At 35.3% G+C, this 23757-nt stretch overlaps 1 protein-coding gene across 4 annotated transcripts in view; it reads left to right on the forward strand.

Moving 5' to 3' along the window:
• DOCK4 (dedicator of cytokinesis 4) overlaps positions 1-23757 on the forward strand; it is a 246548-nt gene that overhangs the window by 146520 nt on the left and 76271 nt on the right. For all 4 annotated transcript variants that reach the window (XM_085043039.1, XM_085043060.1, XM_085043049.1 and 1 more), the window contains exons 14-23: positions 3870-3994; positions 5449-5611; positions 6137-6243; positions 6960-7116; positions 12930-13027; positions 13131-13214; positions 13314-13414; positions 13753-13834; positions 14674-14844; positions 16200-16392. In XM_085043039.1, coding sequence (XP_084899165.1) covers positions 3870-3994; positions 5449-5611; positions 6137-6243; positions 6960-7116; positions 12930-13027; positions 13131-13214; positions 13314-13414; positions 13753-13834; positions 14674-14844; positions 16200-16392 — 1281 coding nt within the window. The remainder of the gene's footprint in view (positions 1-3869; positions 3995-5448; positions 5612-6136; positions 6244-6959; positions 7117-12929; positions 13028-13130; positions 13215-13313; positions 13415-13752; positions 13835-14673; positions 14845-16199; positions 16393-23757) is intronic.

Below are 23757 nucleotides of genomic sequence, written 5' to 3' on the forward strand. Positions count from 1 at the left end.
ATAGATTCAGGAATTTGCTGATGTTTGAATGCTTTATAGAAGGTTTGGATTTTATTTTTTTAATGGGAAGTGGGCCACAGGGGAACGCCCTAACTACTTTAAACAGACAATCTCAGTTTTTGGAGTGAGAATTTCTTTTAAAGAAGATTGAAAAATGGCATTTCTACAATGTGAGAGTTATTAAGATAGCTCTAGACCAATATATCAATAGTGAAATAATTTAAAAATTTGTTGTCCAATTACATTTTTCTGATTTTCTAATTTTCTTTCCAGAGTGACATTTGCTTGTCAAATCAATTTTCTTTTTTATCAGGAGCTGTTTTCTGATAAGGTTTTGTGCTTTATATGTATAAACTTGTTGACTTTCTGATTTTATGAAGTCTTACTCGTAATATGTCTATTCAAATACTCTGCTAAAGATTTGTCAGGAACTTGGTATAAAGTTCTTAATGTCTCAGTGTTCTTACCTGAACTGTGCAAATTCAGTATAGTTGGTTTTCTTATATTTTGGTTGCAAACACTGATCATGTTTTAAATCAATAGTGAAATATTTGTGTGCCTCCAGACAGGAGGCAAATTGACATTGAACCCTACATTTCTGTAGATATTATAAAATGTCAAATATGCCACATACTTTGAGAAAAGGAAGCTGCAGTTGTATCCACCTGATACAGACTCTAATAGCCCAGAGTTTACTTTCTTTTTTGATTAATTTTTGGGTCTTTTTCAATCATCTCTCTTCTGCTTTTCTATTAATTTCTGTATAAAACATGGTTATTCCTCATATAGTGTAAGAGGCCTAGTCTCTTCTTAATTTGCCATGCATAATAATGGAAAAAACGGACATTTTCTTTAAATAACATGACCAACATGTCTTGATTTTTTTGAGACATTGAAAACAGAGCAGAGCTTCCTGAATGGATGTAGATCAGGACAAGATTCACCTGCACTGTCCTTTCATGACACTGATTACAAACTCTGCCAGGGCTCTGTTAGGACAACAGCAGTTCAATATTTGCGAAAGTACATCCTACTCCTATATCTTTTTTCACTGATTTGATTTCTTCTGGCATTTAAAAAGGCAAAACTCAACAGGTTTGGATTTTTAAAAAAGCCTTGAAATGTGTTGAAACACCATTTTGAAAGCCTGCTTAATTTCTGTGGAGCTCCAGTTTCTCCTTTTAAACATGCTCTCTTATTTATTTTGCATAGAATTATGGACTGGTTTCAGTTGGAAGGGATGTTTAAAGATTATTATCTCTGCCCACCTGCACAGGCAGGAACATCTTTCACTAGGTTAGGTTCCTTAAAGCCACTTCCAATCTGACCTTGAACACTTTTAAGGATAAGGCATCCCACTGCACTGTCATTTGCATTTGCATTTAAAACCTATACAGTTTATTTTAAAATGCAAACCTAAAGTTTTCACTGAGTTGCACCTGGGGTAAGTAATTGAATTTGCGGTGGAAATGCTTATTTGGTTATGCTTACGCTTCTATGAAGATCCCGTGGAAACCTGAAATAAGTCTGCTGATAAATGAAAATAATGACTGAATATAACACATATGCATGTAGGATAGGATTCAAGTTACTTTTTAAAGAGAAATTGCTGCACCTACAAGTTGTTTCCTCAAATCAGCTATATAACAAGATGCTTTTTCTTTATCGCTGTGTTGTCATTTTTTCTGAATATAAAATGCCAGAAAGTGACCAACAGGCAGCACTAACTAGAACCAAGTCTCGTATATGCATGTGCTAAGCAAGGACCCAACATGCTGCAAGCTCTTTGGTAGCCATACTATACTAGCTCATAAAATTTTTAGAATGAAATATTACTGCAATTAGAAATAATCATAATCCAGTAGTTTTAAGGGTAGTTTTGATGAGCTTTTAAGTTTTAATGTAATGGCTTGAATAAACAATAAGAGCAGCTTTACAGATTCAGATCAAGGGTCCATCTAGCTTAGTGTTGAGAGAACCTAAGGAGAAGTAAAAGCTGAGTATGCATATACACATGTATGGTAATTACCCCGATGCTCTCCCAGCCTCCAGCTATTTTCAACTCAAGAGATTTCCTGAGTCCTTGTGATTGCCTGTTTCATACCCTGTAGCTGATCTTTCTTCCAGAGTTTCTCCATCCTTCCCTTTCATCCTTATACGTCTTTTACATTCATAACATCCTTTGGAAAGGTTTGCGTTACTGCTTGGTTTTTATTTTGAGATTGCTTTTGTGTTTGGTTTTTTTCCTTGCAAGTCTTGCTGTCCATCACCTGAATAACCATCAACTTTTGCTTATTTTAAACCTGTTTCCCCCCCAGGAACCACTGATTGATCTGGTGGTTGTACACACTTATTAGTAATTCAGGTCTTTTATCCTTGACTTCACACACTCTTAAGTGAATACCATCTGGTGTTTGTTCTGTTGATTCTGCCTAGCTGTATTCTAGCCTCTGCCCATGATTCTTTCAGCAGGTAATGGATAATAAGGTAATATAAAAGCAGATTTTCCCACTTGTTTTTGGGCATGGGTCTTGAGGGTTTCATGATATAGCAGTTTCTTCTTTTACTTTTTTATTGTTTAGATTGTACTTTGGGGGAATCATTTAGTTATTTTGCACCTAGTGATGTAATAATATAAAAATATTAGATGGTTATAGCAAGATCATGGTTTCTGGTACTTAAAAATCACTGGAGAGTTGCATGCATTAAAATGCAAGGAATGTGAAACATGAGAGTATTGTGGAAAGTTCAAGCAACTCAAATTCCACTTGCAAATTAAAATGAAGCTGGAAATTGCAGATGCACTAATTATTTATGTTACATATCTTATAATTAATTCTACCCACAGTACAAGTACACACCCCATGGTTGCCTTCTAAGTGGAACACCTATAAATATACTAAACTATCATACTTGATTTCACCAGGGCTGAGTGAAAATCTGCCTTATTAAAAGATGATACTCCCTTTTCATTAAGCTTGCATTTCTCTAGAAGAAAGCATATCTTCTCAATTTCTGTTTCAACAAAGTCCAGAAATAAGAATTTTAGAAAATTCTTATTTTCCAAATAATTGTGATGCTGTTCATCCTTTTTTGTTCTGCTTTTCACAAGGAAAGTCCAATTGCTTTAAAGTAGTTCTGGTAATGTTTGTCAAGAGCTAGATTAGTTTACACTCACTTTACCTACCATGTGGTACTTAGGTAGTGTCTGTGTTGGTTTGTAGTTTGGATGTCCTGATGAAGTCTAATTTCTCAGAAGCCTTTCCAACAAGAGAAAAATAAGCTAATTGAGCTAACATTTTCCTTGTAAGCTTTGGAACAGCCTATTAATGTAAAATAAATTGAGATTTTTTAGATTACAAATTTGAATGCTCACAATCTTGGAAGACTACCCTTCCAATGGAAAGAACACCAACCCCTTGGTTTTTACTTTTGCAAAATAATACACTTCTTTTGAGCTTAAGTAGAAAAAAGTTGTAATCAGTTAAACAGAGACCTGTAATGATTACAAGTGAAAGTACATTAATATTACCTTAGATTAGAAGAAAAATTAAATGAGGTAGAGCTAGACACTAGCTTTAGTATAGCTAGAGGTGCCAATGTAGAGACCAAATAAATCTAGCAGATGAATAAAAGCCCCTATAATTGGTTTAGTATGGCAGATAATTTTTGGGTTTTTGGAGGATGAAGATTTTTTTTGTTTTCTTGGTTTACAAAATTATTGGTTAAAATCCAAAAACACTGATAAATTTTGGGTGTGATACTATCCTTTGTAAGATAAGATGAAAATCTAGTTAAATACTAAAAGCAAAAGTAAGCAAATTGGACTAACTGTTGGACACTTTGTGTTTGATTTGTATTTTTGATAGGTGAAATGAGGAATGATTTATATATCACTGTAGAAAGAGGAGAATTTGAGAAAGGAGGGAAAAGTGTGGCCAGAAATGTGGAAGTGACAATGCATGTGGTGGACAGCAGTGGTCAAATTTTAAAGGTATCTTTGTTTTATGTTCTTCCTTGCTATAGTTAATTTTGATACACTTTTCATATGTAAGACTTCTGTGGCAATGAGTGAAGAGTAAAAAAAATTCTTTGGAAAGGACATGTTTATCTTTTGTTGTCTTCAGGTATTCAAAGTGTTTCCACTTTGCTTAAAACCTTTATAATACACCTTTATAAAACCTTTATATATGTTTCTTTTATTTCTGTAATTAATTACATGATTGGGATAAACTTCAATAATTGCCAGCCAAATGACTAATGATTCCATTAAGGTGCTGAAGAATGTTGAAGCAAGATCAAGTTTTGGAGAATTTTTTATTTCCTAATAATTATTCTTAAAAGTATACAATTTTCATGTTACACAGAACAATGTTTTGATAATTTTTGATTTTGTGTCTGATCTTAATAAATCAGGGATCCTTGCTGCAAAAATCACCACCCTGTATCAGTAAAAAGAATAAATTATTGTTCCTTCTCATCTTCAAATTTCATTGTATACTGCCAGTGATGGCTTACAAACAGGCTGTGGTTTATATTTTAATTATTAATAGATGACTATCAAAATTTTTCTGTTCTTAAAATTTTCTATTTGTGTTCAAACTTTTCCACACTTTTGAAAGTAGTTTTTTCATATATTCTGCATGATTTCATGGGCTGTGGGGTAACACAATGAAGAAAGGCTACACAAATAGCCTGGTTCAAATTTCATGTTTGTATATCTGTAGTGAGATTGTTCATATAAATGCATGGCATGCAATATAGATACATTTTAAAATATATACACATAACTGTGTGTGTATATATATTAAACAAAAATAGATATTGAAATTATAATTGCACAGAAGAAAAGCTACATCTTAGCTTTCCCACAGAGAATTAATAGGTATCCCCTAGTCAGCACTTTGACAAATGCATTTTTTTTACCTTCCTATGGAGAGTCCATCATGGGTGTTGCAAAGGCAGCCAACACTTTGCTTCTCCCTGATCACAGAATCCACATTTATTTTTGATGCTGGGACGTATCACTGTTAGTGGCAGGGTTACAGGCTTGTTTCAGATGACTGAAGATCTTGAGCCTGAGCTGTTCTGATCTTGGTTCCATTCTTTGCTGCTGGGGCATAACATTGGCTAGACCATATTGCATCATGGGAATCCACAACACAGTTGTTGCTTAAGCCTCTCTGATCACCTAGTACACTCTGTTTAACACTTCAGTTCTAAATTATGTGAATGATTCCTGCCATTTCTAATTTTCTAATCTTCTAATCGGCAAATATCAAAAACTTGCTACCAGTTTTGAGGGTTACAAGATACTGAACATTTTACCACATTTGACATTTATTATATGAATGTAAACACTAAATGGTCTTCCTTGTTGACAAGCAGTCCTTGATGACATTTTACCAATGAACTAATCTATCCTTAATCATATTTTTTCTTCATTAGGATTTTATCTCCTTTGGCTCTGGAGAGCCACCAGCCAGCGAGTACCATTCTTTTGTGCTTTATCATAACAACGGCCCCAGATGGGCTGAGCTGCTGAAACTTCCTATTCCTGTGGATAAATTCAGAGGAGCTCACATCCGCTGTGAATTCCGGCACTGTTCCAGTAAGTGGTGCTCATGACTTCTGCTCGTCCTCCGCGTCACAGCTGCAGCAGTCAGCACACGAGTTTCCATAACACCTCAGGAAAAAGACAGCTCCATGAACTTTCTCTGTAATGCCTTTTTTACTTATAAAATTCTAGAATTTTTAAAACATTCTGAAACATTTTAGAGATGATTTTGAGGTAAAAATTGATGACTGGTTCCACATTCTGCATTCTGAGGTATGAGAGACAGGTTTCACAGAGGTGAATAAACTTTTATATGTTGCTGAGATTGCATATTTGGTGGCTTAGATTATTTGTTGTTAATACATACTAAGTTATTTCATAATATTCCCTTCTGATTTAAAGTGAGATGAAAAAGAACGTTACAGGAGACAATGTGCAAATTGGAACAGAAATTTAATCTTCATCTGATGAGCTGCAGATAGCTTCCAATATACTTTCTTATGTTACATTATATACATTTATTTTGTGTAAAATGTATACTGTTTTCTTTAAGTGTTGGTATTTATATATGCATTTCAGCAAAGGAAAAGGGTGAGAAGAAGTTGTTTGGCTTTTCTTTCGTGCCCCTAATGCAGGAAAATGGGAGGACTCTGCCAGATGGCACCCATGAACTAATTGTACACAAGGTAATTTGAATTAGCAGTCATTACCTGTATTGATTCCTCTGGAAGATACTTTAAATGCCGAGAGACATTAAGTTGAGAAAGTCTGTACTGATTATTAAATGAGTGATAATTTGTCACCATTAAAATATCCATTGCTGATTGTTTAGTATTAACTTTCCTGACATAAACTGCAATTGAATCTAGGTATGTGTTTCAGTGCACTGTTTTTCCTAAGTCTTACTATTATATCATATTGTCTTATAATGAATTTCACAAATGTAAGCACATTTAAAACACACAAAGGGACCCACATGATACCCTGTTCCTGAATTCCTCAAGCTGGTAAATCAGACAAGCTCATTTTTGCAGATCTATTCAATGTTATAATTTTTAGAGATATTTAACTTCGTAGAGCTCTTTTTTCACATGTAACAGTTGTCTCTTTCCTCAGAGGATTTTATGTGCTCCTAAATAAAGTTTAGATTTCAACATGAAAATTCGTAGCTGTTAATTCATGTAAACTGTGCAGATTTGTTAGATTTCAATGTCAATATATGATGCTAGCAAATTTGTTAGATTTCAATGTCAATATATGATGCTATGTTCTGAAACCAAAGTTGCCACAGGCACAGTGAAAATTCTTCTGTTTTTGGCAGAGAAACAACGATTCATATCATTTGGAGATTTGGTTAATTGTTTTGTGCAGTACAGTTATTTTAACTGGTTTGTTTTCACAGTGTGAAGAAAATGCAAACCTTCAGGATTCTGGTCGCTACCTCAAACTGCCCTTTTCAAAGGGAATATCCCTAGGAAACAACAGCCAAGCAGTAAAAACCACTAAAGAGTCCTTCTGGATTACATCCTTTCTCTGCTCCACTAAACTCACACAAAATGGTAGGATATGTTGATCATTGAAAACAGGAAGAGTTGGAATGAGAGTGGATAGCTAGCCTTTTCCATGCCAAGCAATCATGGATGTACTCAAAAAGAGCTTATGTTTTATCTATTTTATCTTATATTTATATATAAAGTGGTTTTCTTTGTAATTTTTTTTTTGTATACAGATGGAAACAAATGCAGCATGATAAACCACTGTTTTTAAGTAGTTCAAGAATGCTTTTTAGATGACCCTGATATTGGAATCAAATGCAGCACTTCTGGAATCAGCTATCAAAACCCAGCTGCTTTACAAAACCTCTTAATCTGTTTGTTGTGGAGTTTTTATGAAATACTTATTGTCAGCTTTAGGCTGTAGCAGTTTGTTTCTAATTAGGCATGTATTGCGTTTTTGTTTCTCTTCAAACCAACAAACATTTACTACTACTCAAAACAATCTTATATGCTGGCTGTAAGGAGCAGCAGATAGAAATACATGTGCTTACAGTCTCTACCAATGTTCTGTGTAAAATTCTTAACCAGTGTTCTTATAAAATTCTTGAGGCTCATGTTTACTTGCCATAATAATTACAGTTTGTCAGCAAAACAAAAAACTGTGGAACAGTTTTCAAAAAATTTCTAAATATTGTGGTTTTGCTTGGTAGTATGTTTCTGACCATTCTTTGATAGAACCGTAATTTTACATTATTGTTTTGCTCTCTCTTATGTGTGAATATCTGTGACTTTACCCATCTTCTGTGTATGATGATAAAATTGCTAATTGCTTGCAAATTTATTATAGATGTTTAACAAGAACTAGAGTAGTTTTTTAAATTTAAATAATCCTCTTAATTTGCACCCTTTAATAGCAAGTGTCCAAAATAGAACTGTGTGCAAACAGTAAGTGGTTTGTTTCCTCGTGCACATCCATTTTCTATTGTCATAGCAATTACCTTAGTAATGAAAGTTACCCAATAAAAGATTTTCCCAAAGGTAGCTAATAGGGAATCGGAGACTAAATTTTCTTCAGTTAAAGGCCTTGATTTAGGAAATCACATGAATCTACTTGTACTTACACATGCATAAAAATGCTGCCTGGAACTTCAAGTGTCTCACTGAAAAATAGTTGCCATATTGTCTGGGATTCTAATACTAGTTTTTGTTTACAGTACAGGAGTTATTTTGTACTTAATGTAAATAGATGTGTGACGTAGGGCATAAAATTGCGTCCTTTTTTTTTTAAACCATATTCTGAGTAAGAGGGTGTAGAATATCTGAATAATATTGATCCCCTTTTCAGCTCTGAAAGAGTTAACAATTATTTCAGCAGTACTTCAGAGGGTGGAAATATTTTCAATAGACAGGCTCATATTTTCTCCAAGGATCTTCTTTGGGAAGTTCATCTTGGTGAGTTTCCAAATCCCCATTCTTTTAAACAAAAATTTGCCAAAATCTATTGCATGCTCAGAAAATGAACATAGAGCAAAGCATGTGGATATTTGGTCATGTGAGCATTACTTCAGTTATCCCTGAGAGAATGTAGCTTATGTATTAAAAAATAGAGGCTTAAAAAGATCTGTGCATTTAATTTTTTTAGTAAACATTTGTATTGGTATTTTTGAAAATTGCTGATTAGTTTTTAATTTGTTTTTAAGTTTGGAGATTTTTCTGAATGTCTCAGAGATTCACCTGCTGTTTACAAACAACAATGTCCAGTCTGAAAATAAACTGAAAATGATTTTGTTCTCTGGCTATGGGGTGGGAAAGGACCCCAAACCCAGACTTGTAAAGGTTGTGACTGAATTAGGCTGCAGCTTTACTTGCTTGCTGGGAAATTTTACTCAGCTGTCATTCTCTCATTGATTGTTCCCACATGCCATCAGCTCTCATGCATATTAAAATTATGGGGACTGGGGGACGGAGGCTGACTCCTAGTTGTTGGGATCCATAACTTCCTTACCCTGGATACTTTGGAGGGGTTGTTAGGATTATTTCCAAGCAATTTTTAGAGATCTTCCAACCAGGGGACCCTGTGTGTTCATCATGGCTGAGAACATGTCCTTACCTAATCTGTCTACTAGTTAGTTTTTTCCTTCACTTTTCCTTTTGATCCTGGATAATTAATCAGTTAATATTAGCAAAAACGTATACCTGCTTTTATCTATTATATTCTCAGATGGGTAGTTATTTTTCATTACTCATTTTTTGACATACATCTCTGGCCGAAAGAGAGTCAGGATCCTTCTAGTAAATCAAAGTCTTTTAACATGTTGGCATCCACTCGTTTCTCAGCACTGGTTGGTGCATCCCTGGTCAGCAGCTGTTCAGCAGCAGAGCTATGTGCTATACAGCATGGCAGAAGTGTAATCTTTCTAGCTGCATTAAAAAAAAAAAACCCAAACCAGTGAATCAATAAAACAAAAGTAGCGCTTGGCAGCTTTCCTAGTAACCCCAGTTTGGAGGAAGTGGTGGCAATCACAGAAGCAGCCTGGTGGAAGAGGCATGCTGACTGCCAGTTCTGGAATTCAGTTTTTTCCTCCTGAAGTGCAGTAGTGTCACAGCAAGCCAATTTGTGATGTCTCAGGATTTATATGAGAGAGATGGAAAATCATCCCAAACAACTTCCTTAAACACATGATTCTGAACCTTCTGTTAAACCTAGCACTTCGGATTTAAATTACATATTTTGAGAAGAGATGTGTTTTATTTGGTAGGGATAATAGGTCAGGTGTAGTCTATTTTGTATATACAGGCCTTGATTATTTTTAAGAGAATGTATTGGAAGTATTTTTATGCTTCAGCAAAATTATTCAGCAGCAGTGACTTTTTCCATTTTCCAAAACTATGTTTTCTTAGTGGGCCTATTTCTGGGGACAATTTTATATTCTCATGTCTCTTACTACATGACACACTATCCGTTCCCCTTGTGATTCACATGTCAGATTTTCTATTCATGTCATTTATGCTTGGGCTATTCGCTAACTTTATCTTAGTAATGTCTTTCCTCCTTAGCACTTCCCTTGAAATAAGTCCTTTGAAGTGAGTGTCATACATTTGCTTTCTCTTTCTTTTTAAATCCCCCAACAAATCCCTAATATTGAGTGTCAACTATTTTCCTCCAAGTTCCTCCAGCAAACCTGTAAAGAAGTGTTTTTCCTGCTTTGAACTGACAGCTTCAGCTAGTCTTGCTACTTTTCAACGTGAGCTGAGCCTTATACAGAATAAAGTGTAGAAGTACATTTAATTATCCAAAAGACAAATACAGTTCACTGGATTTTGTAAATCTTGTTTCTTAAAAATTCCTGACAGAAAGAATAATAAGACCTATAATTTGTCCTTGATCTTTAGGATGTGTCTCTGATGCATGTGTGGGACTCTTCGTCACTCAGTGCAAGTCAAGGATCTCTGTTTTCCATGCTAGCACAGCTTGAAGCAAAACAAAAATGTTAACTCATAAATGCATCAAAACAATTTGTGCCCATCAAAAGCAATTAAAGCAGCAAAATGTTTGGGAAATCTTATGCTGGTTGTTTGCCATTAACACCTATGGCAATATTTGAATATAGGTGGATGTGGCTAGCACAGGTTTTTCCCACGAGAATTCTTCTTGTGTTTTATAAATAAAGATAAAATTTGGATGTTATTGGATCAGTGTCCCAAAACTTGGACAGTGCAGGCCTGGCCAATCAGGCCTGGGGGAAGGCTTCTGACTGACCAATCTGGGTGACTTTTGAAAACTCTCTATATGTGATGAAATCAAAACAATAAACGTCATTCCTTCTTGCCACTGAGAACTGGTGCTTTCATTACTCTGCTAGCTGCTCAACAGCGACAGGTGGAGATTTATTTAATGTTAATAAAGTGAAAATTATTACTTCATATTTTGTGGGATAGAGGGACTTCCCTGGAGGAAACCAAGAAAGAGATGACACAAAGATGAGTGTTGTTCAACTATTTCTTGAGTGTGAAAACAGTCTGTGGTAGAAAGCAGCCAAAGAGATGCTGAAACAAGAGGAAAACTTGCTACTAACTTCTTCATTTAATTACTACTTAGAACACTTCAGAAGCACTGGGTCCTTCTAACACAACGCTGGGCAGCAATCAGTTAAACTGTAGTTCACCTTAAACTGATGGAACAGTTGGATGGTGATTAAGGTTTTCTGCTTCAAACCACTAGGCACTGAGAATTTCTGGGAAGCTGGTCAGTGAAGCATGGAAGTAGGAAGCTTGAATATAAAAAGGCTTTGGGATTTATTTAATTCAACATTTCAAAAATATGTGCAGCTTTTACTGAATACAACTTGAAAAGAGCACTGCTAGTGTGTCCAAGTTCAGCAAGGAAAAACTGCTGAAAAGCCAAGCCAAGTTTGCAAAACTATTTTAGGATATTAAATGGTGTGGAACAAGAAATTCTCAATCTTGTAGCAAGGTGGGGTTTTTAGTACATCTCTGAAGCAGTAACGTATGTCCAAAGACTATTAAATGTAGAACCTAGATTTAAGACAGGTGGAAGAGCAGATATGTTAACTGGGCCATCACCCCCTGATGAATTTTATACAAGTATGTACAAGAAATCATGGATGAAAAAATTTGCACGTAACTGATTGGGATGTGCTGTAAGATGAGTTTATCAAAGACATATCATGCCAGAATAAACTTCTTACTCTTTCTTTTCAAAAACTTTTTGAATTATTATCAAGGGGAAGTGTGGCAGTTCAGTAATACACCGCATGGGAGAACATACGGATTAGAAATAAGAATTTTAAAACTGGCAAGTGGAAATTAAAATGGAACTGGCTGGTTGCACTGTAGTGGAAGGAATTTCCTTGTTGAGCAGAAGGGTAATACTGCTAGATCTGAAGAAATCTCTGGGATTTATCTCTGTTTCATAGGACTGGAAGGGTGTGGGGGTGAGAGCAACTTCACTAAAACCTGAGACAATTTTCTGTTAATACGTTGTTGAAAGGTCTTATTGGGTGACAATCAAAATATGATACAGCAAAGCATTGTAACTTTGATTTAAATAATTAATGAGGAAGAATAGAAATTAGATTGAATCTAATGGTAGAAAAGGCAGGATACACTAATGGAAACTCCTGGGGATTCTGCTATACTCAGGAAGCTGAATGGTATTAAATAGGAGAAGCACCATATTGGTAACATAAGTTTGTCTATCTAAAAGACCCTCAAATTCTAGAACACAGATGTCAGGTGTTTACAACAGATGTATGAGCTTGCTAATGATGCAGAAAACAATGTTGTAGTGTTATCTGTACTGTAGTTATCATTTCGGTTAAGAAAGCTGAAGGAGAATTAATTAAAACTGGAGGAAGTGTGGACATACTCTCCATCTTTTAGCTCAGAGTAGTTTATTTTCCAGAAGAGATTGTTTTGCTTGTTAATAAAACAGGATCTTAGAGGCATTGTGTTTGTTCTCTAAAAAGACATAGGAACATGAATATTTCAAATATATTCAAGCTAGTAATGAGGAGATTATTTCTAGCTGTCAATAACTCTGGAAGGCATTCTTCAATGGGATGAGAGAGGGCAAAATAATTGCTTTTCTTAAGATAGTACCTGAATGAGATTGCGTGATAGAGTTGACACAGGAAACTGATTTTAGTGTCCCAGTACCATGTTGTCATGTTTGTATTGGTGGAGCAATTATGGAATGGAATGAAAATTTGTTGTTGGCAATATCGTATTATAGCAAATCTGGAGGTGCTTTGTTTTAATGATGCTAAATTTTGCTGAATGGACTGTAATAGTAAAATTTTAAATCTGAAATGCTGCTTTGCTTCCAACTTTAATCTTGCATTTTGTTTTTGCAGGAGATATGCTTGACCTTCTGAAGTGGAGAACCCACCCAGACAAAATTGCAGGTTGCCTCTCAAAATTAAAAGAAATTGATGGTTCAGAAATAGTGAAGGTATATACCTTTTTATACTTCTAGATAATATGAGGGAAATAATGTATTTCCATGTCACAGAAATACCTTTTTAATAACACTGTCTCTTATTCTCTCCCCTCAGTTTCTGCAAGATACACTAGACACTTTATTTGGAATTTTAGATGAAAATTCTCAAAAATATGGATCAAAAGTATTTGATTGCTTGGTAAGTTTCATTTTGTGATTATGCTTAACACTAGTTAAAAACAAAGTAAAACAAAAAAAATGTGTTGGGTTCTTTTCTTTCTTTTTCTCTCACATTTAGGTTCACATAATAAATTTGCTGCAGGACAGCAAGTTTCACCACTTTAAGCCAGTAATGGACACTTACATTGAAAGTCATTTCGCAGGAGCACTTGCATACAGGTGAAGTCTGTACTTTTTCTATCTGATTTAATACTAAGAGTTATTACTAAACTAAGAGAATCAATCATTAGGTTAAAGAAATGGTGTATTCTGTTAAAATAACTCTACTGCATGTTTAATGTTGGTATTATTGCCCATTCATCAGAGACCTACTAGGTGCCCTTCAGCAGACTGAAAACTAAGTGTGATATTTGGCCTGTAATGATCAGTGAAATCTAGTAATACATTTTTTATTTTGCCAGTGTTTCTCATATGATAGCTACTGGTTTGCATTTTATGCGCAAACTTAACCCTTCTCCCACTTCTGTGTTATAATACTTTCTGATCTGCTATTTTAGAGATCTTATAAAAGTACTGAAGTGGCATATTGATCGAGTCACTGAGGTGGAGCTTCATGAGCACATACAGGAAGTACTAAAGGTAATAAAAATCATCAGCAACAATTATATATTCAAATTATGTATTCATACAGTGCCCACAGGTTGAACTTAAAAAATGAAGCAGAATATATCTAAATGATGGAACAGTAGTACTAATTCTAGGGATCTGCAGACTTTCAGTGTAATCAGTTTATTCATTGCTCTCTTTTGTCAGTAAATTCACTAATGAGTCTTACTACCATTAGATTCTGGAGCTCTATGTTCCTTACTGAATGAGGCAAAGGTATCAAATATAGATTCCATTGGTGGTATTAACATCCATTGCATGAGTCAAAATGGCAGACATGCATGCTGGCCTAATGGTTCATTCCTGACACCAGGGAATTCTACTGATTATGATGGTTGTGGTTCTTCTTGTTACCCCAGTTTGTACTATCAGAAGAGCACAACTTCTATAACTCAGGCTGAGATATACAACACAATAAGCCCATTTGGGACAGGTGCTACAGCTGGAAATAAAATATCAGTGTGGTACCCTTCTGTAATTTTCTGTGCTGCTGTGAACTTCAGGGTCTTGCTAATAAGGAAGAGCTGTATTTTGAATTTGCATTCCAACAGTTTTGCAACTTAAGCTTTTTTTTTTTTTTTTAGGGGTTGTGGGGGGAGGAGAGAGTGCTGTTGAGTTTTTGCTTGTTTGCTTTGTTTTGGTTTTCTTATTAAAATGTTGTCAGTGTTTCAGTAGAAAGATTTGCCAAAGTTAAGTAATGGGGTCCTGTTTCAAACCCTTTTCTTTATTTGAAAGATATAATCATTGCATGTGTTCTATTTAGAGATGAGCATGTTCATTTTTGTGAGTTATCTCTGATTTTGGCACTTCAGGCACAGGAGTATATCTTCAAATACATAGTTCAATCTCGAAGATTATTCTCTATTGCTACTGGTGGACAAAATGAGGAGGAATTCCGCTGCTGTATTCAAGAGCTCCTTATGTCAGTACGCTTCTTCCTTTCTCAAGAGAGCAAAGGAACTAGTGCTTTATCCCAGCTGCAAGTAAGTTTTCAAGTGTGCCTTGCTTGTTGATGTTTTCCACATGCAGTATAAAAAAATGTATGCCTGTTCAGAAAGAAGATGTATTTTTGCTAGAGCAAAGTGGCATTTTCAACTTTCTGTCTTATGTTGTGAAATTTTCATACCAGCAGCTTCTAAATATGCTTGGAATAGATAATCCTAAATCTGATATTTTGAGTTATAATAATTATATTGATAGATACAAATAAAGCAGTTTCTCTGTTTTGGGCATTTTACAGCTTAATTTAACCACATTGACAGTGAAGAATTTGAGCCATACAAAAGACTACTATCAGAGTTTTCATGCTTTACAGAAAATTTTTAGCCATATGTTTTAATATTCAGGTGATATCTTTATTTCATTTGAGACTCTAAAATTGGCTAGTGCTAAAGTGCAGGGGCAAAACACACAGGAGACAGCTCTCTACATGAAGTGCTCATAAATATACCATCTTCTTCCCATGTTTCTGTAACCAAAGGTGGTTAACATCCTGTTAAGAATTAATGTTTTCTAAATCTCTTTAGAAAACCGTTCTGCCAAGAAAATGGCAAATTAAAGAGAACAGAGTAGAGACATAGTTCTTCCATCCCCTATTGTGTAAGCAGCAGCAACAACAAAGACAACAACAAAATTATGTAAACAACCACATTTAGAATTCTTTTTTCAGTATTTTTAACTCACATTAGCTTGTTCTACCACCAGTGTGAGTGTGTAAGTGGCTTTTCACAATCAGCAGGATTTAGAGAAGGGGAAGTAAATGTCAGTTTTACCTTCTTTTCTCTGGCACTGTCCTCATTACTTTTACAGTGTTTTGTTTTCATATTCTTCAATGACTTTTTAACTCTATTTAAAGAGTTTTGAAGGGAAACAAGACTACTGGTGCTGCCTTACTCCAAAATAGAAATGTTCATTATTTGAAAAATGGAAGATATAGAGGCTGTTACATTACTTAAAACAAAGCAAAGCAAAACAACTCCACACAGATATTTTTGGTATCATATCAGCTATATTCTGCCATCATTTAAAAAATTTTGTCTCACAGAGACATAAGTGTATTTAAAGAATAAATATTTTTGTTCTAAGTTGAACTTTTACTTTCACTTTGTCCTGGGAGAAATTAACAATCATTAGATATTAATTGAATGAAAACAGTCACAAGTGTAAGCCAGTTAATGAATGTGAGGCTATTCCTTCTGAAAGTGAGACCATTTTTAAAGGTACTACCTACCCTTGAAACCAGGCATTTTTCTACAGTTACTTAAATTTCTGGAGTGACTTAAAAATTCAATAAGTGTCAAAACTATCCTGACTGTCCATTTTTTCCCTGTTCCTCTAGGCTGTGTTTCTCAGCTCATTCCCATCAGTGTACTCTGAACTTTTGAAGCTCTTTGATGTGAGAGAAGTGGCAAATTTGGTTCACGATGCTTTGGGCAGCTTGCCAACAGTCATGCATGGGGATGAGTCCCTTCAAGCTGTTAAACTGCAGAGTATTGGGAAAACTGTGGAGAGTCACCTGTACACCAACCCAGGTAAGGTTACTCTGGACTGCCTGCAGATAAGGAACTCAAATTGTGTGCTTTGCACATGGGCCAGCAGCTGCTGAAGGGAATGGTGTACCTAAGAAACAATTCTTGAAACACTGCTCTGTATAAGCTGCTCATTTATAAGAATACAGTTGTTTGAATTTAGTTGTTTATTTTAGGTTTTTTTGTTTTTCAGAGGAAAAGACTCTTAAAATAGAGGGGTTTTTTTTTTAATCTACCTATGTTTGTGAAGGAAGTTTGCCATATACTTTTGAAGTAATTACAAGGAAAAACTTTGCTAAAATGATTTTTCTCCTTTTTCCTTCTTCTTTGGGGCAGTTCAGCAAACAGACTCTCACTTATCGGTTAACTCTTATTTATGTAACTCTTGCTAGCTCAGCACTTTGGATCCTCCATTTCTTAAAGTAGCATAAAAATGCTATACAAATGTGAGTGATGCCTGGTGTATAAAGTATATAATAGCATAGTAATTTGCTGTGCCGAAGAGAAAATGAATGCTGAATGGTGCTGAATGGTGTTGAGCCCAATATTCTTGGTTTCTAAGTGGTGCTCACAGAAGTAACCAAGTGCTAAATTTGAGATGAAGTAATTTTGAAATAAAATAATTAAAATAGAATAAGGATATTTAAAGAATTCTAATAAGTGTTTATTTACTCATCAATAGCCCTGAGAGCTACTTGGATATTGGCTGATGGAGTTTAGTAGAAACAGTAACTTTTACCATCTAAAGCATTCAAGGTAAACACATTGCAATGATGAAAGCTCTGCAAAAACTACCAGGGTATGCAAAAATACTTTGGGATGCTGCAAAATAAAGGAAGAGCTCTTTGAACATGTTTTTTTTTAAAGCTTTCAGTGATTCTACTTTATATATAGGAGCTGAAAGTAATAGGTAAGAAGTACTGCATCCTGGTTAATTGGCTTCATTCTGGCTGTGAAAACAGCTTACCCTTTTCCTTGGGAGCAGCTACAGCATCCCTTCCAGAATGGCCAGCTCTCCCTACAGCCAATTGATCAGACCTTCGATCTCCAGCCAGATGATGACATATTCATAGAGCAATATTAAGGATGCTCTCACTTATGTTTTTCATTTTCCAGACTACTTAGGGACCAAGTAGTATGATTGCCATTTTCCTCCCATTATCTCAGTCAGGTCGGCCTAGCCAAGCGATCCAACTATATGGACTTAATTAGAGTTATTTAATGCCATCTAAGGGACTCTTGGGGACTTTCTGGGAGCTGTATGACAACTTCTTTATGTCGGCCTCCTTTTGTAAAAAAATTATTTTTTTTCTTCAAATCCATTTTCATTAAAAGGAAGATGCTTTGGCTTAAAAGCAATGAAAATTACATGTTAAAGTTTACATGGAGTGTGGGTTGCACATTTATAAAATTTCTTAGACCATGGTGAAACAGATATAAAAAACATCAGGCAGTAATATAAGCTCTCAATGTCCGTGATAGGAAGCTCAGACAAACACTTCCAGAGTATAATTTTGGTTGTCATTCAGTTGAAGGGTCTTTTGGAGAACAGCATCTTGATCTCTTTGCCACCAATGTTTCAGCTCTTTAAAATACAAAAATATGAGTAGACTCTCCCTCAGTCCATGCCCAGAAGGAAGTCCTGTTATAATCCTGGGAAGAGAAATATTGCACTATATTATGTTAATGTGTACAGCAAACTGTACATCTCAATGGAAAGTTGAGGATTGCTGCTGTGAAAAGAATTGATTTCTGTCTCCCAGATGAAGATAATGAATGCTGCAAGCCACAGTGCTAGCTAACACACTGGAAGTAGAAGGAGCACAGGAAATAATTATTTATTCAAACATCTGAAAATGAGGAGGGTGCTTCTTGGATAACACTTTCAGTTATCTGGAGCTTAGTTTGAAACAAGTGAGAGTAGTTTAGAATGGGTTGCAGCATTTTGTGCTGCAAGGGCCTGAACAACTAACATATTAGCTCCCGCAGCTGAGAAATCAGCTGACACTAAAGCTACTCTTTCATTAAAATTCTGAGATGTATTTCAATCTGTTGAAAACAGAAACAACAGACATGCAGGGGGTGATTTAAGGTGCCCACACACAGATGTTCAGTACAATTTCAGATGTATTTGTTTTTTCTGATCTTTGCCTGCCTCTCTAGAGAATGCAAGTTATATATTGTGTTTACTGATCATGTGTAGATAGAGTGTTTGAAATGGATCAGTGTTGAGGTTTTGGTATAGTTTGCTTTGAACCATTTTCTATTTCAACAGTTTTAAACTTCAGCTCTTCCTATATGTAACAGGTACAGGGTTGTTAAAAGGTGTCAATAGCAGTTATCTGCCTAGCTCTTGCGAGAAGTTAGTGGGTTAGTTAAGGTCTTACTTTGGTTTTATTTTTCTATATTTACCTCTGCATCTTTGTACATTTCATTGGCTGTCTAAAAAGAAACAGATGATGATTTTTCTGCCAATAAAGTTCATCAGTATTTTTTCCTCTTGGCCTTTCTTCCAGCCTCCTGGGTGTTTTGGTCTTTGGACTCATCCCTCTTGATAGTTGTAGAATGTCCAAACTGATGATCTACATATGCCTGTAACCAGTAGAATGTCTTTGTTATTTCTCATATATCGATAGTTCTATCATGCTTGTTTGCTTTCTTTTTTGCATTAAATATTATTATAGCTTTCTTTGAGGAAGAGTTAAATCTGTTTTGCTGGGAAGAGTTAGGGAAAATAATAGAGAAACACATCTTGAATCATGTCTTTCTTGACATAGTTAAACAGGAATTGGCAGAACACCAACTGTTTTTTAACCTAAGGGCACTACTTTGAGCTTGCAAATTCAATAGCTGTGAAAATGTGAGGTGTGCAAGTGGAACATGTAGGTTTTGTCTTCCAAAAAGGTTTAATTTTCTTAGAATCATCAATGATACAACATGTCAAATAGCAGTAGAGACATTGTATTAGTAGGTAAAATCCTACAAAAAAGAAAATGTCATATTGATAAAGCCTGTATCTTAGCTAATTCATAGACTGTGCTGCAGTTCTTTACCATATGAAAATTGTTGTTTCATATGGTATGAAACAACAGGGCAAGAAACTTTGTGTTTTCCCAAAATACAAGGATTTGGACTTCTGTGCAAGGGTAGTTGTGTAGGACTCTTCTTTTTAGTGGGGCAAACTGTTCAAAGCAAGTAGAGGAAAGGTTTAATTCTGTGATGCTTTACACTATATAGATAGATCAGTTATATTGTGAAGCTAGAAAAAATCCCAAGTTGATGCTTAATTTCATATGTTAATTTTAGTGTGATTATTTTATATATAACTTATTCATTTTTCTTTTTATTTTTTATTGTTTTCTTTAATTACACCGAATCCCACAAAAATGGATTAGAAACATGATAATTATCTATTTGTTTTCTTTCTGAGACTGACTAATTCCCTCATTCGGTCTTTGTGAATGAGTTCATCTAAGAATTGCATTCCGTATATTACAGGAGAATGTACACGTAAAAAACTTTATGTTTCTGTAGTCATTCAGAGACAAGTATGTGACAATCAGTAAGAATAATTTAATATCTTTGAACTGACTTGTATAAAATATGTAGTTACATGTTACCTATGGGAATGAAAAAAAGTAATTAGCAATGGTTAGCAAAGGAAATCATACCATTAACTGATAACTGGCTTAATTCTAGAAGCTAGGTATTATGATTTGCCTCTTATTCCACTGTTTTTCAAAAGACTTGAATCTTCTCATTAATGAGACTTGTGAGATACCTGAATAATCACTGCAAGCAAATTGATTGCTATAAAAATGCAGAAAGCCTATCATTATTAAAAGTGTTGATACAAATCCTGGATTCAGTTTACTTAAAATGCATTAAACTTCATGTATTAAAATAGGTTTGAAAAAAGAGTAAATACTTTCAAAACATAATGGTTTTACACATTGATCCATAGTACTATTTTCAAGAACTCCATGATCTTTTTCAGGGTAATTAGTATTGCTTAATTTGCTTTCCACAGCAATGTGTTATTCTTTGGCATTGTTTGTGTGTATGTGCTTCTACACACACCTGTGGGGGTATGTAGATAGATGGATATTACACACAAAAGTTCAAGTTGCAAATTATGGTTTTGATCAGTGGTTTATTTTTAGGCCACAGGAAGACTTCCTGAGCCATGACTGTGTTTTCCTTCTGTACTTCAGGCAACTTTTTTTCTTTCAACTGAAAACAGTTCCTCTCTACAAGTTTTGAGTTAGTTTCCCTGTTAACTGTTCTGAGAACAGACAAGTCCATACAGTCACAGAACAGGCATATATATTTGGTTTTGGAATTGCAGTCATAGCTGCTTTTTTGGCTTAAGCATTTTCTTCTCCTGCCATCCTTAAGTCCAGTATTTCATCCAAACAAGGATGTATAAATTGAATAGGTTAAGTAAAACTACCAAAACCAAGAGCAACTTCCTTGTTTCTTGTTGTTCAAGGAGAATGCTGTTTATTTGCTGAAAAGGTTCAATTATACTAATTTTTTTTCCAAGCAGGCTGAAGTTTTGAACATCTGTTCAGATACAGTAATTGAAATTAATTTCAACTTTCTGAAAGTAATCTTTAAAATACACTAGGCTAAAGAATGTCTCTGCAGATGCTTTACTACTATATGGAAATCAAGGAGGAAAATTGTTCTGTGTGTTAAATATTAATGTTGCATAGGAAAGTCACAAGGATTGCCCAGAGTCTAAGATTGCCCTCTTTCCAATTATGCCAAGCACGTACTTGAAAAGCTCTGTGTCATGATTTTTTTTCTTATCTTTCTGTATAATATTTGTAAAGGGCAAGTATTAGCATTTTAAACAGTCAGCTAATTTGACTTCCTGTACAGAAAAAAAATTAGGACAGTGACTGATGGCTCAGAGTTCTGATTATTATACCCTTCCTTGTGCTCATTAATATTTCTCTATCCAATGGCTGACATTGCAGCTGACAATTAGTAAGAAAAAGAGTAACCTGAGACAAATATTCTCCAAACTTTCTCACCTAGTCCTTGGTTTGCATCAGAGGTGAATGAGCCAGCTCTCCTCTTCTGTAATACCACTACATCTCTCCACCTAAACAGATCAAGACAGAGGGGTATTTAGATTCTGGGCTTATAAGGAATATATCTAAAGCTGTATGATATGTGGTGATTGTTTCAGAACTGGCACTGTTGCCTTCCATGTATAAATGCAAGTAATTGGAAGATGCTTTTTTGCTAATCCATTTGGTCTGGTAAAACAAAGTTTCTGATTATTTTATGAAGCTTTTGCAAAAATGGGATACTTGCAGCAGTTGAATGAGGCTGCTCAGTTTTGCCTGAGATGCCTCAGGCCCTCATCATGAATTAGAGTTGGCCATTTACAAGTCAGGTGTTGCTGCATATAGATTTTTGGTCTTCAGAGTTCATGATGCTGCACTTACATGTAAGCTGTGCACAGAGTGGAAGGCACCTCACATAAGGTACCAAATGCGGTGTGGCTCATCAGGAAACCATCTATAGTTAACCAAGAAGAAACACGGTGGCACAGGGCTGCTCCTGGTTTCTTCTCACCCTCTGGGCTGAGGGATTTGAGTTATAGCTACAAGAGAGGGCTTATGGCCCAAACAAAAACACTCATAATATGAAATGTGTGAAAGAGCTACTATTACTGCTCTGTGATAGTTGTGGAGTTGACTAGTGGTTGGATTGAGCTTTCTATTGCCTGCCTGCCAGGAATCTACCCCAACCACAGTCTGGTTTACACAGTGAACCCTTCATCTTGTCTCTTGATGATGGATTGTTAGATAGTCAAGAATTCAGTACATGTAAGGCCTGACAGAAAGCAGGGAAAAGGCGCCACCCCCTGTAATCTAGGGGTTAAGTCTTTCTTATACAAATAGAAAAGTCCTACTTTATTGCTTCAGCTTGAAGGCATTAACTCTGTTTCTTCATCCAGCAGATTTAGCAGTGGGGATCAGAAGATGGCACTTCCTAACCACAGGTCTGCACATTAGCCACTTCCCTGCCTGTTTTCCTTTTGACCCTAGAAGTCTTGCAGATGGGTCAGTGGCAGCTGTGCACACTTGACTCCTCACAATACCTGGGGCGACACTTGGCTAAGCCTCTGGTTTTGAGGCCGAGAAAAAGAAAATGCCGTCTTGCTTTTGTTGAGAAACTTCTGTCTGCCTGTGGTGCTACAGGCAGAAGGGAGCTCTCAGGCCAATTCTGATGAAAGCCTACTGGGGCACTTGCAGAAATAAGCTAGTCAGATAATAAAAAGAGAGAGGCTGTTTATTGCCCAGTGTTGGGTTTCTGTACCACTGGTTATCGATTGATTGATGGTCTTTTGCCTACTGTGACAGAGTCTTGCTTTCTTATTTTCTTTAGTAAAAAGATACAGAGGAACACCTGAATAAATAATAAGCATGAAACACCCATTTAAAAAGAGCAGGCAAGCTTTTATTTGAAAAATAATAATATACTTAAATATTGTGTACAAATCAGCTTGTCCATATGATTTGTCTTGTGTAATACAGATGACTAGACAATGAAAACAAGGGAATAATAAAGCATAGCAAGATTAGTGCTGTATTTCAGTGAGTGAAAGAAGCATTAAACAAATAAAATCTCAGAATAAATCTATCTTCTTCTCCCTCATGGAAAAAATAGAGGAAGTAATTGAGAGGGGAAAAAGTGTTTATAGAAAGTGTAATCCACGAACAATACCTGGTTGGCAAAATTATTTTAAGGGAGTAATTTTCCAGCTAGACAAAGCAATGTTCATGATATAATTGCATTAATGAACAAAGGAACTGAGTAGATGAATATATTTCTGTAATGCAGCTTATAATCATTAACATTTTAATGGAGGAAATTTTTCAAGTACATTTCTATGAGAATGTAATTTCTCAATTATGGAAAATATTTTAAAACAACAACAAAATGAAAACAGGTAAAATCCTTCCCATTTATCAAGTTGTGAATAGGTGTTTAAAATGTTATCACTAGTGTAAGTACTAGGGTTCTTCCCTTCTAATATTATATTTAATTGTAATAAAATGGAGCAGAAATAAGTGGCATGTTAATGATGTTCTTGCATAATTTTCGGAGAATTTAGGACTGAAAATAGCACCAAAGAGCTGTGTTTAGAAAGTCAAATAGAGGAAAGGCAAGTCATTTTATGTAGGCACAAGTAGTCTAAATTGCTCATACTCAGTAGGAGTGAGGAATCTGGAAAAGTGAATATTCTGAAAGAAATCTGAAAATGCTGTTGGTCTGTAAAGCAGAACTTATTTGTAGAATATCGTAAGTTCCAGATGAAGTCTGTCATAACCTTGGCTTATAAAT

This window comes from Lichenostomus cassidix, chromosome 1Aa (assembly GCF_008360975.1).
Source record: "Lichenostomus cassidix isolate B80296 chromosome 1Aa, HeHo_3.0, whole genome shotgun sequence".
Taxonomy (NCBI): Eukaryota; Metazoa; Chordata; class Aves; order Passeriformes; family Meliphagidae; genus Lichenostomus; species Lichenostomus cassidix.